Source organism: Sceloporus occidentalis, unplaced genomic scaffold (assembly GCF_023333645.1).
Source record: "Sceloporus occidentalis isolate IW3139 unplaced genomic scaffold, rSceOcc1.0.p SCAF_3, whole genome shotgun sequence".
In the NCBI taxonomy this organism is placed as follows: domain Eukaryota; kingdom Metazoa; phylum Chordata; class Lepidosauria; order Squamata; family Phrynosomatidae; genus Sceloporus; species Sceloporus occidentalis.
In genome coordinates this window covers 4111664-4126224 of record NW_028316983.1, presented here as the reverse complement: position 1 = coordinate 4126224, position 14561 = coordinate 4111664, and the positions used below count along the sequence as shown (strand labels likewise).

At 43.9% G+C, this 14561-nt stretch overlaps 1 protein-coding gene across 1 annotated transcript; it reads left to right on the top strand.

The window, feature by feature from the left end:
* Positions 1-1086: 1086 nt before the first annotated feature.
* Positions 1087-13929, top strand: LOC149315454 (purine nucleoside phosphorylase-like). Its single transcript, XM_089518438.1, has 6 exons — positions 1087-1221; positions 3755-3918; positions 8084-8187; positions 9146-9321; positions 11501-11691; positions 13527-13929. The coding sequence occupies exons 1-6, from the start codon at positions 1199-1201 to the stop codon at positions 13781-13783; spliced, it is 915 nt and encodes a 304-aa protein (XP_089374564.1). The 5' UTR covers positions 1087-1198; the 3' UTR covers positions 13784-13929.
* The last annotated feature ends 632 nt before the right edge of the window (positions 13930-14561 follow it).

Genomic DNA, 14561 nt, shown 5'->3' with positions numbered 1-14561 from the left:
GCAAAGTGTCAAGGTTGAGGTCTGCCTGGAGGAAAGCGATTCCTTTCGGCAGAGATAGCCCTAAGGCCCCTTAATTTCCAGATTTCTGGGGAGAGGAGAAAGCAACACAGCTCAGAGGCAAATAACTTCGATAACTGTTGCCTGCAGTCTCAGTTTAGGGCCTAAAGTGATAATTAAAAAAAAACAGACCTGTTGTTTGGATCAGACCAAAGAAGATCCAGCTTGGCTGTCCACACAATACAGTTATAGCACTTTGGTCCATTTTAACTGCCTTACTTCAACTACTGCAGACCAATCTGCACTACAGAAATAATGCAATTTATCGCCGCTATAACTGCCACGGCTCAATGCTATAGAATCCTGGGATTTATCGTCTTGTTGTGACACCAAGGCTCTCTGACAGAGATGCCCAAATATCTCACAAAGCTACAAATCCCAGGATTCCATAGCACTGAGCCCTGGCAGTTAAAGTAGTGTTAAACTGCATTATTTCTGCAGTGCAGACCTGAGTTGGAAGTGCAAAAGTATTTGGCAGCGCATTGACCCAGATGGAGAGAGAAGGGGCAGAGTCTTACTCTTCCCAGTAAAATAAGGCAAAAGTAAACTGCAGCATCATCTCCTAACTTGTCTGATTTTTTTCTCAATTACTTTGGTCATCTTGACCTTAAATCTCACTTGGCCTCACACATCCCAGTGTTCCCCTGTGCACTTTGTGTGAAGGCTACCCTTGGTCTCCAGAGGAAGTGGATTCTAATCCCCATCATCCCCAACCAGGGAGTGAATGGGCTGATAGGAAGAGGGATGCTGTTTTGCAAAATTCCTTTGCTGCATCCATGAAACAAGCGAGGCCAGCAAAATCATGGGTTTGTCATAGGATCTGTGGTCCATCTCAGGTCCACGGGACCCTTTGGCCACGGCCCAAGGAGGAATGGGAAGGTGGGGGGAAATGCCCAGAGGAAACGGGCCCACATGTTCCTGCTCCCAAGGCACCCAACCAGCAGCCAATGGCCAATTTCACTCCCCTATTCCAGCCTCCACCCCAGAGAACAGAGCTCCTTTCTGTATAAAGCAGCAGCCTTTTTGCACAACTTTTAGAAGCAGTGAAGGAAGGTTGCTATAGTAGTAGGCAAGGAGCCCAGTGGAAAAGCGTTCTGGTTCAGATTCCTGACTTTCTTGGTGCTTTGGTCTGCTATCCAAAATGCAACCAGCTGAAAAATTCAGGTAGGTCTAAATGGAACATTTATCTCCTCACTTCCCTCCCTTCAAATGCATGTGAGATGGACAGAGATGCAGTTTGATGCTGCGTGGACTGCCATGACTCTATTCCTATGGAATCCTGGAATGTTTCGTTCCAAACTACAAATCCTAGGATCCCATAGGATGGAGCTGTGACTATTAAAGCCACTGCCCTTCTAACACTGAAGCCCTGAGCAGTTTTACATGTCTCTGAAGCTGCATTTGCACTGCAGAACGAATGCAGTTTGACACCGCTTTAACTGCCCTTGCTCCATGCTACTGAATCCTGGCATTTGTAGTTTTGTGAGACATTTAACCTTTTGTGTCAGAGAGCTCTGGTGCCGTAACAAATTACAAATATAGGAAGGAGACCGGGGGTCCCCGCCGACAGCATTACTTAAAATGTTGGGGAAATTAGTTTTTGCAAGAGGCTGGGGTAACCTTTGGACCATTTGCACCTGTTTATACCAGTATTAATTGTGTTTATACCAGTAAAGGACTCCAGGTTTAGGGGGAATTAAGAAGGTTTTGTGAAGTCGAAGGCTTTCATGGTCAGTATCCATATTTTTTTGTGGGTTTTTTGGGTTATGTAGCCATATTATAGAAGAGCTTCTTCCTGACGTTTCACCAGCAACTGTGGCTGGCCTCTACAGAGAATGCTAACTGTTCTCTGGTTAACCCTCAAAGTAAATAATGTTTGGCTTCCAGTCCTGAAGGACACCAAAACCAGGCCTCAGCAAATGCAAATGAGAATCCACTCAGGGTCAGAGGCTTTCCCAGGAAACAGCGATCCCCAGTTAGCAGACACTAATCCTCCTTTGCATATCCTCCTACCCTGAGGAGGCCACCAACAACAGAACAATACACAGATTAATATGGGAATCACTCCTCCTCACCCAGGATCACACAGTATATATATATATATACCCAACTTTTTCCAGGCCAGCATTCTCTCAAGATGCCAGTCACAGATGCTGGCGAAACGTCAGGAATAAACTCTTCTAGAACATGGTCACATAGCGCCAAAAACCCACAAAAAACTAAGAAGGTTTTATTTAGAAAAGGGCAGAGTGGAATCACACACAAGACAGCAATTCACACAGACACAGCATTCAGAGCTAACCAAAATGGACATATGGAAATGGGATAGCATAGTTTTTTGGAGTTTGCAGAGCATTACAATCACCTGTCTGATGAGCAAACCACAAAAAGCTGGAGTGGCTTAGACTGGAAGGTCTGAGACTCTGAGGGCAAAACAGAGCATATGCAGAGTGCAATATGTGGCTGTGTGTGCAGAAGCTAGTTCATGGAACCAGTTCTTATACCTGAAAACTAGCCGCAAGTGATGGGCTGATCAGGTAACAAAGGCTGCATGTCTTTTACCAGGAATGGACAATGGGATCCCAGACTGGTTGATGGCTTTAATTTTAGTGTGACAAAAACAGGGATTGGATCAGGATTACAAGGTTTGGCTAGGGACAAATCAAGGGGTAGGCAAGAAGTTGGCTTTCTACTTTGGATGTGCAGAGATCCTTTGTTTCAAATTGCAAGAGGAAATGCAGAGTACCTGGGAGAAGGAAGGACCACTTAATTCATGTATTCAGATTTGATGGGAGCTTATCACACGGAGGAATTTCTCTTAATTTCGAATGAAAAGAAAGTGGGGCCAGAACGCATTCACACGGATTCGCTAGTTCATTCGAACTGGCTTCCCATTGCCCGAAAATAGCTTGCCATTGCCTGAAATTGTGTGTGATCACCTCTCACACAATAACGTGAAACCTCATGATTGCATTCGGACTGACTTCCCATTGCTCGAAATTGCGTGTGGTAGTCTATCACACAATAACGTCAAACCCCATGATTGTGTTTGGACTGACTTCCCATTGCCCGAAATTGCGTGTGGTAGTCTATCACGCAATAATGTGAAACCCCGATTGCGTTCGGATTGCCATTGGATTATACTTCCAATTTCCCTTGTCTGATAACGTCCATGGTCTTGTTTACCTGGATATACAGATGCCTCAGGACGCGTTCCTTTTCTCCTGAGAACCTGACCTATGCTGCATCTGCGCTGGAGAATAATCCAGTTTGACACCACTTTAACTGCCATGGCTCAATGCTGTGGAATTATGGGATGTATAGTTTTATGAGATATTTCGCCTTCTCTGTCAGTGAGCTCTGGTGCCACAACAAACCACAATTCCCAGAATTCCATAGCACTGAGCCATGGCGGTTAATATGGTGTCAAACTGGATTATTTCTGCAGTATAGATACAGCCCTAATGTTCCTGAAAGACATGCAGTCTTCAGATATGAGATATGAAAATATGAGGACCTCAAAATGAAGAACGGGGCATGCAGGGGTACTAACAGTGGTGTCAAACTGCATGATTTGCACAGTGTAGACACAACTGTAGTGTTGAAAACTGATTCTGTGGCTAAACCTTGATCACACATTGGCTTGGATTCAATCTTGTTCTGCTGATAGCACCATTCTTGATTTCTCTCTTTCCAGCTTTGAATGCTGCCAAGAGACAGCGGACTGGTTGCTGGCCCGAGCCACCCAGCGGCCAAGAATTGCTATCATCTGTGGCTCAGGACTTGGCCCTTTGGCTGACAGCTTGAAGAACCAGGAGTCTTTCAAATATACAGACATCCCGCACTTTCCACGCAGCACAGGTAGAGTTCAAGCATCCCCTCCTTCGGTGCCACAACAAACTACAACTCTCCAAATTCCATAACATTGAGCCACAGCATTTAAAGAGGTGTCAAACCGGATTATTTATGCAGTGTGCATGCTGCCCGATACTGTTCCTGTTAAACTGGGACATTTGGAAGGTATGAAAATACACCAAGTAAGAAGAAATGGCTTCCACCTTCACCAATAGGTTTCCAGTAGAGATCTGTCCAATGTCACTGATGCCGAGTTCTAACAGAACCCAAATCAGTGGATTCAAATGGCAAGTGATTCCACCTAAATAACTGGAAGACTGTAAGTGCCATCCAACAGTGGAATGGGCTCCTTGGAGAGCGGAGGTCTCTCCATCTTTGCGAGTCTTGAACCCAAAGATGGGTTATCATCTTTTTTTGGGAGTGCTTTAGTTGTGTCTTCCTGCATGGCAGGGGGTTGACTAGATAGCCTTTGTGGTCCCTTCCAACCTTATGATTCTAAAATAAAATGCAAATTAAAAAAAATAAATCTGCTTCTTCATTTGGTGGAATTCCATAAGAATCTGCCATGGCAGTCCAGTACACAACTGTATATTTATTTATGTGTTCATTTAATATTCATAGAATCATAGAATCATAGAATCGTAGAGTTGGAAGAGACCACTAGGGCCATCCAGTCCAACCCCCTGCCATGCAGGAAATCCAAATCAAAGCATCCCTGACAGATGGCCATCCAGCCTCTGTTTAAAGACCTCCAAGGAAGGAGACTCTATCACCTTCCGAGGAAGTGCATTCCACTGTCGAACAGCCCTTACTGTCAGGAAGTTCCTCCTAATGTTCAGGTGGAATCTCTTTTCCTTTGGCTTGCATCCATTGTTCCGGGTCCTGTTCTCTGGAGCAGCAGAAAACAAGCTTGCTCCCTCCTCAATATGACATCCTTTCAAATATTTAAACAGGGCTATCATATCACCTCTTAACCTTCTTTTCTCCAGGCTAAACATCCCCAGCTCCCTAAGTCGTTCCTCATAGGGCATGGTTTCCAGACCCTTCACCATTTTTGTCACCCTCCTTTGGACACACTCCAGTTTCTCAATGTCCTTTCTGAATTGTGGCGCCCAGAACTGGACACAATATTCTAGGTGGGGCCTGACCAAAGCAGAATACAGTGGCACTATTACTTCTCTTGATCTAGACACTATACTTCTATTGATGCAGCCTAAAATAGCATTGGCCTTTTTAGCTGCCGCATCACACTGTTCACTCATGTTCAACTTGTGATCTACTTGGACTCCTAGATCCCTTTCACACGTAGTTTCATTCAGCCAGGTGTCACCCATCCTATATCTGTGCATTTTATTTTTCCGCCCTAAGTGCAATACCTTACATTTCTCTGTGTTGAATTTCATTTTGTTAGCTTTGGCCCAGCTTTCTAGTCTATTCAGGTCATTTTGAATCTTGATCCTGTCCTCTGGGGTATTAGCTATTCCCCCTAATTTGGTGTCATCTGCAAATTTGATAAGTATGCTCCCAATTCTGTCATCCAGGTCATTGATAAAGATGTTGAATAGCACTGGGCCCAGGACAGAGCCCTGTGGGACCCCACTGGTCACTTCTCTCCAGGATGAAAAGGAGCCATTGTTGAGCACCCTTTGGGTTCGGCCGGTCAACCAATTACAGATCCATTTAACAGTTCCTTTGTCTAGCCCACATTTTACAAGCTTGTTTGCAAGAATGTCATGGGAAACCTTGTCAAAGGCCTTAGTGAAATCAAGATATACTATATCCACAGCATTCCCTTCATCTACCAAGCTGGTAATTTTGTCAAAGAAAGAGATTAGATTTGTCTGGCATGACTTGTTTCTCTGAAACCCATGTTGACTTTTTGTGATTATGGCATTGCCTTCTAGATGTTCACAGACTCTCTGTTTAATGATCTGCTCCAGAATCTTTCCTAGAACTGATGTCAGACTAACTGGACGATAATTGTTGGGATCCTCTTTTTTCCCCTTTTTGAAGATGGGGACAACGTTTGCCCTCCTCCAGTCTGCTGGGATCTCTCCTGTTCTCCAGGAGTTTTCAAAGATTATTGCCAATGGCTCCGATATTACATTTGCCAGTTCTTTTAATACCCTTGGATGGAGTTCATCTGGTCCCGGAGACTTAAATTCATTTAGATTAACAAGGTGTTCCTCTACTATCTCTTTACTTATTCTGTAAAGAAATTCCCCTATTCTGTCCTCTGCTCCATTATCCTCAGGTTGAGCTCCCTTTGCCTTTTCTGAGAAGACTGAGGCAAAGAAGGTGTTGAGTAATTCTGCCTTTTCTCTGTCTTCTGTTAGCATTTTGCCATCTTCTCCACGCAGTGACCCTACCGTTTCCTTCTTCTTCCTCTTGCTGCGGACATATCCAAAAAAGCCCTTTTTATTGTTCTTAACCTCTCTAGCAAGCCTGAGTTCATTCTGCGCTTTAGCTTTCCTGACTTTACCCTACAAATGCCTGCTATTTCTTTGAATTCCTTTTTCGTGATTTCCCCCTTTTTCCATTTCTTATACATGTTCCGTTTCAAACTCATCTCGGTTGGAAGTTCCTTAGTCATCCATCCTGGTTTCTTGAGACTTCTCCCATTTTTCTTTTTCACTGGAACTGTTTGAAATTGTGCCTTCAGTATCTCCCTTTTGAGAAAGTCCCATCCGTCCTGAACTCCTTTATCTTTTAGTATTTCTGACCATGGAATCGCCCTCAGTACTTCTCTAAGTTTACTGAAATCCGCTCTCCTAAAGTCTAGGATGCGTGTCTGACTCTGCCTGGCTTCTCCTTTCCACTGTATTACAAACTCCAGGAGAACATGGTCACTTCCACCTAAGGATCCCACCACTTGCACCCCATTAACCAAGTCATCCTTGTTGGTTAGGATAAGATCCAGAATAGTTGAACCCCTTGTTGCCTCTTCCACCTTTTGGACCATGAAATTGTCTTCCAGGCAAGTGAGGAATTTGCTAGACCTTGAGGATTTTGCTGAGTTTGACTTCCAGCAAATATCAGGATAGTTGAAGTCCCCCATCACTACTACATCTCTCCTTTCTGACTGTGTGGTCATCTGTTCTAGAAAGGCATCATCCAATTCCTCAGTCTGACTTGGGGGTCTGTAGTAGACTCCCACCGTAACACCCTTGTTGTTTCCCTCCCCTTTGATTCTTATCCAGATGCTCTCCACCTGGCTTCCATGATTGATGTCCAGGATCTCTTCACTGGTGTAAATATCTCTGACATATAGTGCTATTCCTCCTCCTTTCTTGTTTGGCCTATTTCTCTTAATAAGGTTATACCCCTCTATTTCCACATTCCAACCATGAGACTCATCCCACCAGGTTTCAGTGATGCCTATTATATCATATTTGCTTTGTTGTACTAGGAGTTCGAGTTCATCTTGCTTATTTCCCATGCTCTGTGCATTAGTGTAGAGACATCGCAGACCATGGTTCCCTTTTACTTGCTGCCTGTCCACAGCAGTAGTGTGAAAGAATGATTTATCTGAAATATTCACTATTTATCTGGACATTTTTGTGTGCTCTAGCCATCTTCAAGACGCTCAAACTGTTTATTTAAAATCCACCAACCCTAAAAAGAACCAGTGTGGCGTAGCGGTTTGAGCATCGCACTATGACTCTGGAGAGCAGGGTTCGAATCCCCACTTGGCCATGAAAATGCCATTGGGTGACTTTAGGCAAGTCGCAGTCTCTTAGCCTCAGAGGAAAGCAATGGCAAACCCCCACTGATGAAATGTGCCATGAAAACCCTATGATAGGTTTGCCTTTTGTCATTGTTGTGTGCCTTCAAGTCATTCCCAACATGTGGCAACCCTAAGGCAGCACTATCACAAGGTTTTCTTAGCAGGATTTGTTCAGAGGTTTGTCATTGCCTTCCCCTGAGGCTGAGAGAGTGTGACTTGTCCAGGGTCACACAGTGGGATTCTATGGGTGAGCCAGGATTCGAACCCTGGTCTCCAGAGTCCTAGTCCAACTCATAAGCCACTGTGCCATGCTGGCTCAGGTTTGCTTTAGGATTGCCATTTGAAGGCAAAACAACACACACACGCACACCCTTAAAAAAATTAAATAGGAACACGACCTCCAATATTGTGGGCATTAATGTGACTCACTCCTTCTTTCTTCAGTTGCTGGCCATGATGGCCATCTCATCTTTGGGGAGCTGAAAGGCAAGCAGTGCGTTTGCATGAAAGGACGCTTCCACATGTATGAAGGATACCCGCTCTGGAAGGTAAGAGGAGCCTGCTCTTGCTGTCTTCAAGATAATTATGTCTTATGGACACCCTCTCTTAGGTTTTGTTGGAAAGATTTATTAATTTTTCAATTTGTTATTAATTAATTTAAAAACATCATTAAACTTAAAAATCAAACATTATACTTTACATCATTTCAACACTACTACAAAGTGCACCCCACCCTCTAGGACCATATAGATCTTTTCAATGACTCTTGAGAAGGCACACACCCCTTTTTCTTATATAAACATATACATTTATTCCATACATCTTTCTTCAGAATCATTCCTTTTTCCATAAGCCTTTTTTAGTGCATAAATCTACCTGTTAATTTATCATGAAGAGCAATATCCCAAACTTCTTTACACCATTCCTCTATTTGGTGACTATCTTGGATTTTCCATTTTCTTGATATTATTCATCTTGCTGCTGTCAATACATTTGTAATCAAACCCTTAATAGCTGGCATACATTTATCCTTGTCAAGAATTGATAGTAATGCAATCTCTAGGTTTGTTTCAAGATTTTGTCTGTTCTCTGTCTTATCTCTTCAGATACCATTTTCTAAAACCTCTGTGCATATTTGCAACTCCACAAGACATGGATCTAAGTGCCATTTTCCTGGCAAGTCCTCTAGGAAAGATTGATTACTAAGAGTATGTCAAGAGATCTTGTAGCATCTTTGAGACGAACTGGAAGAAAAGAGTTGGCAGCATGAGTTTTCATAGACTTAAGTCTACTTCTTCAGATGCTTTCCACTCCACCAAATGCATCTGAGGAAGTAGGCTCAAGTCTAGGAAAGCTCATGCTGCCAACTTCTTTCTTTCATTTAGTCTCAACGGTACTACAAGATCTCTTTGCATATTGACTGTACAGACTAACATGGCTATGTCTTTGTTGTTCATACAGAGAGTTCATACAGAGAAAGTAAATCTCATTGCAATTCATTTTCAGGTCACCTTCCCGATCCGGGTATTCAGACTCTTGGGCATCGAGATGCTGATGGTCACCAACGCGGCAGGTGCCTTGTCAGATTCGTACAACATTGGCGACCTCATGATAATCCAGGACCACATCAACTTGCTGGGGTTGACCGGGGAAAACCCTTTGCGGGGTCCCAATGAGGAGTGGTGAGTGCCCTGAGAGAAGAGACCCAGCATGATGTAGTGGTTTGAGAGCTGGATGATGACTCTGGAGACCAGGGTTCGATTCCCAGCTAGGCCATGTAAGCCCACTGGGTCACTTTGGGCAAGTCACACTCTCTCAGCCTCAAAGGATGGCAAGGGCAAACCCCTTCTGAAGAAAGTTGCCAAGAAAACTTCATGAGAGGGTCACTTTAGAGGCCTCAACCCTTTTCTTGGGTCCTCAGAGCAAAAGGGAGGAAACTCAGGGTGAGAGTAGCGCGGTACACATTGGCCTTTTGCGCCGTACTGGCGCCAATTCTAGGGTTAGGGACTGCGTGGCAACCGCACGGCCCCTAACCCTAGCATAGCGTGGTGGCACAAGAATGATGGCACCCTGTGTACACAGGCCGCTGCCATTGTTACATAAGTGCCGCGAAGCATCCACACATTGCCACACGGCTCTTACGTCGCGAGTGAACCAATGGCGTACTTGCAACATCATTGCGGCGCCGGAAAAAGAACCCGGTTTTTTTCCGGATTCTTTTTCTTTCGCAGTGATGGCGCGCTGTTTGGGGGCTGCGCTGTCCCTGTGGAGGAAACTAGGCTGCCGGCAGGCCACCGTTTCTCGGCAGTCTGTCCTGGGCCAGTGTTACCTTGGAAAATGTGCATACACGTTTTTCTCATTTTTGAGACTGAGGCTACTGCCACACTGCAGAATTCATGCGGTTTGACACCGCTTTAACTGTCATGGGTCCAACCTATGTAGTCCTGGGATTTGTAGCTTGTTAGAAAGGGCTAAATATCTGACCAAACTACACATGTTGCTAGTGAAGTACAATGTTAAGTTTTTGTTTATGCAGAGTTCTATGAGTATATTACAAGCCAGCAAGGCGTTTTAAAGGAAGATATAGTCATCAGAAAAATACAGTTGAGTACATATAAAATACAGTATGTGTAATATACTTGTAAACCTATGAAATGAATTCATACTTATATGTTTTTCGCTTTTATTTGGCAATGCTCTATATTTTCTTTTAATACATACATAACCATGGGATGGCTTTTATATGGGGTGTTTGTTATATGGGGTGTGTACTGTCGTTTTTAATGTTTGCAATTTCATGTCAAGGAAAATGCAACATGGGATATACAGTGATTGAAATAAAACTTGTATGTGAGAGTCAGGATGACTCAGCAGAAGCAAATTAAGAGCCACACAGGTGTATAAGGTAAAGCAATTAACAAGTCCTGAATGCCAAGGACAGAAATGCAAAGTGGATAATTGAACACACCTGAGAATTGTTAAGTGGTCAAGGCTGAGATGATGAAATCATTAATTCTGGGTAGAAACAAGAGAACCAATGAGAATGGATGTACATGCCCACTGGGTGGATACTGACAAGAGTGGGTGGTATGATCCAAGGACTATGATAATGGCTATGAATCCCAATGTATTTTGTGGGTAGTAGTGGATAGTAGTGAGGAGTATTATTGGAGCTGTATATAGTAGAATAAAGTAGATCTTTTATATAAGACTACTGAGTTGTCTGGTGTCTTGAGTCAAGAGACAAGAGCCAGCTGGATCCTGAAGAAGTGGGAAGACTTCTGTGGAAGCAAGAGAGAGAAGGCTTGGAGAGTTTGTCAGGGTCTTCAGCCTATTCTCTGTAACTCTGCTGCTTTAGAGCAAAGCTTTAACCACTGGCCAAAACTGGTCAGCGCCGGTGCGTAACAAGGTGGTGAGTTCGAGCCAGAGGTGAAGAGCAACAACTCCCATCATCCCTGACATTTCATATATTATGTTTTTATTTGATGTTTTTCAGTTTCTCTTGTACAGTCTTTTAGAATGTTTTTATTTGTGAGAATTTTATTTCTGGGAGAAAGGTGGCATAAAAATGAAATAAACACATACATGCATTTTCTTGGATGTCCTACATTTTGCAGTGCCTTGTACTCCTTTGCGGTTAGGACAACTAGTCATCCTGAATTAACAATAACAACAATCCTGAGTTTCAGGCCCCAATACCCGGCTTTTAATAGCCGTCAGCCCTTCATGCTACAGGTTTTTGGACTTCATTTCACAGAACCTATAGCCAGAGTGGCCGATGGTGCAGGATTCTGGGTCTTGAAGTCCAAAACCTTTGGCAGACCAAAGGCTGAGGGTCAGTGTGTCGTGTTCTTCCTTCAGGTTTGGACCCCGCTTCCCTGCCCTCTCGGATGCCTACGACAGGAAGATCCGCACTTTGGCCATGGAGACCGCCAGGCGCCTTGGATACGCCTCCTTTGTCAAAGAGGGGGTCTACTGCATGGTGGCAGGCCCCAATTTCGAATCCGTGGCAGAGGCTCGGCTACTCCACTTACTGGGAGCAGATGCTGTGGGTAAGAAAAGGCACTCACAGAGCTTGGAGACCTTAGCATTGCTGCTCATGGGGCATTCTTCACATTGGTCCAGGAAGAGAATTCGTTTCTATTAAGACAGTACCAAAATTTATGGTTACTAACTGAGCTGGTTGTTATTAACACATTATTAGCATGTTATTACTGTGTTATTAACATGTTATTAACATATTCAGGGAGCCCTGGTGGCGCAGTGGTTAAATGCCTGTACTGCAGCCATTCACTCAAAACCACCAGGTTGCGAGTTCAAGACCAGCAAAAGGGCCCAAGCTCGACTCAGGCTTGCATCCTTCCGAGGAGGGAGCTAAAATGAGTACCCAGACTGTTGGGGGCAAATTAGCTTACTTGCTAATTAGCTTACTTGCTGTTCACCGCTATGATCTTTGGAATAGCAGTATATAAATAAAGCAAATTATATTCATTTTATATGTTTAAAATTCAAGTGAAATTACTAAAAATGGCCACCGCTGCCACCCAAATACAGCCTGAAAAGAAATGAATAAATGCTGAACATGAATTGTTTCTGAAAAACCGAACACTGTTACCATTAACATGCAAACAATCTAAACATTTGTTGAATTTGATCTTTTAAAAAATGAATTAAAGGCAAACAATAAATTTTAATGAATTGTTTCCAAGCTTTAGGGACTAGACCTGGAAGCCATGATTCTTTGCTTTCACCGACACAGGCTTCTCCTGCTTATCCCAAATTTTATTTTTTAACTTTTGCTAGCAATACTGATTACTGGTTGCCCTGCAGCTTTGTTGTTGTTGTTGTGTGCTTTCAAGTCTTTTCCAACTTATGGAGATCCTAAGGTGAAACTATCACAGGGCTTTCTTTTGAGGCTGAGAGAGCCTCAGCAGGTTTCCATGGCCGGGTGGGGATTTGAACTCTGGTCTCCAGAGTTATAATCCAATGTTCAAAGTACTAAATCACACTGACTTTCTATAGCAGTTTGTTGACCCGCAGTTTTGTATGTGGTCCACTTGGTGGTTCAAAAATTAGAAATTAGACTTGAAGAAGTTTAATTTCTAATGTTTGAACTACAGATTGAACCACAGACAGTACAGTGGACCTTCATATCAACTGGCATTTGGTTCCAGAAACTCCCATGGAAATAAAAATCCATGGATCCTCAACTCCCATTAAATACAATGGCATAGTGAAATGGTGTCCCTTATATAAAATGGCAAAATTCGGGTTTGCTTTATGGAAAATGTTCAATCCGTGGGTACTTGAACCCATGGATAAAAAATCCATCAATATGGAGGGCCGACTGTACTGCAGGTGAAACAAAAAAGCTTTTAACTCAGTGCGTAATGTATCTATATCTATCTTTACATATACAGTGGGCCCTTGGCATCCCCCATGGATACCAAAATCCGTCAATGCTCAAATCCCATTATATACAATGTGGTATTACTACTACTACTACTACTACTACTACAGTGGGCCCTTGGTATCAGCTGGGGGTTGCTTCCAAGACCCCCCATGGATACCAAAATCTGTGGATGCTCACGTCCGATTAAATACAATGGTGTCATGAAATGGTGTCCGTGATATAAAACAGCAAAATAAAGGTTTGCTTTTGGAATTTATATTATATTTGAATATTTTCAATCCATGGATGGTTGAATCAATGGATAAAAAATGTGTGGATAGAGAGGGCTGACTGTATCTGCAAATGTGGCATTTCTGTTTTGGGGGATACAAACATTGCTGAAACATTTCCTAGGGTTGTGGGGCATAGAAAAGGTTGGGAACCACTGCTGCATAGTCTCCTAAGATGTCAAAATGGCTTTGTGCTTCTTTTCAGGAATGAGCACTGCTGCGGAAGTGGTTGTGGCCAGGCACTGTGGCCTGCGGGTCTTTGGTCTCTCTTTGATCACCAACAAGGTGACGAAGGACTACGATGCTAAGGAGAGCGTTGACCATCATGGAGTGCTGGAGGTGAGCAGGAGGCGAGCATCCATGCTTCAGACGCTTCTCACGGAAGTGGTGGGCAGCCTGGACAGTGACACCGGCAGCTGCGGACAGAAAGAGACCAAGACCAGCTATCAGAACGGGGCCTAAGAACATCTCCAGAGGTTTATGGTGGAGCCAAGGATGTGATGGGTGGTGGCACTCAAGAGCTGGACATCAGGGGAAAGTGCCACCTCCAGGGGGACTAGATGTGCTCAAGGCACTGCGAAACAGAGGAGATCCAAGGAAGATGTAGGGCATGAGCAAATAAAAGCTAACCTTGTTCTTGTTACGTGTCTTCAAGTCATTTCTGATTTATGAGGTTTTCTTGGCAAGATTTGTTCAGAGGAGGTTGGCCATTGCCTTGCCCTGAGGCTGAGAGAGTGTGACTTGCCCAAAGGCACCCAGTGGGTTTCACAGCCTAGCTGGGAATCGAACACTAGACTCCAGAGTCGTAGCCTAGCACATGAAGCTAAAGCCACCAATAGAGACATAAATTCATCCCATATGGTTTATTTACAGCGATATTACATATGTTGCTATTATGTCACTTGGTCGTTTCTGACTCAAAGCAACCCAAAGGAGATCCCGCACTGAGCGGAGGGTTGGACTGCACTGGATTCCACCCAACATTAGGAGGAACGTCCTGGCAGTAAGAGGGCTAAACAGTGGAACACATTCCCTTGGAGTTTGGTGGAGTCTCCTTTGGAGGCCTTTAAGCAGAGGCTGGATGGCCATCTTCTGTTGGGGATGCTTTGATGGAGAGTCCCTGCATGGCAGAAGGAGATTGGCCTGGATCTCTTCCAACTGAGGGCGACCAAAATGGTGGAAGGTCTGGAAGGTATGAAGAGAGACTTAGGGAGCTGGGTATGTTTAGCTTGGGGAAGAG

Excerpts from the sequence above, each read along its gene's own strand:
- LOC149315454 (XM_089518438.1), top strand. The coding sequence starts at position 1,199 with ATGCAACCAGCTGAAAAATTCAG. Across the intron at positions 1,222-3,754 it reads CAACCAGCTGAAAAATTCAG|CTTTGAATGCTGCCAAGAGA; the intron begins GTAGGTCTAAAT and ends CTCTCTTTCCAG. Across the intron at positions 9,322-11,500 it reads CGGGGTCCCAATGAGGAGTG|GTTTGGACCCCGCTTCCCTG; the intron begins GTGAGTGCCCTG and ends TTCTTCCTTCAG.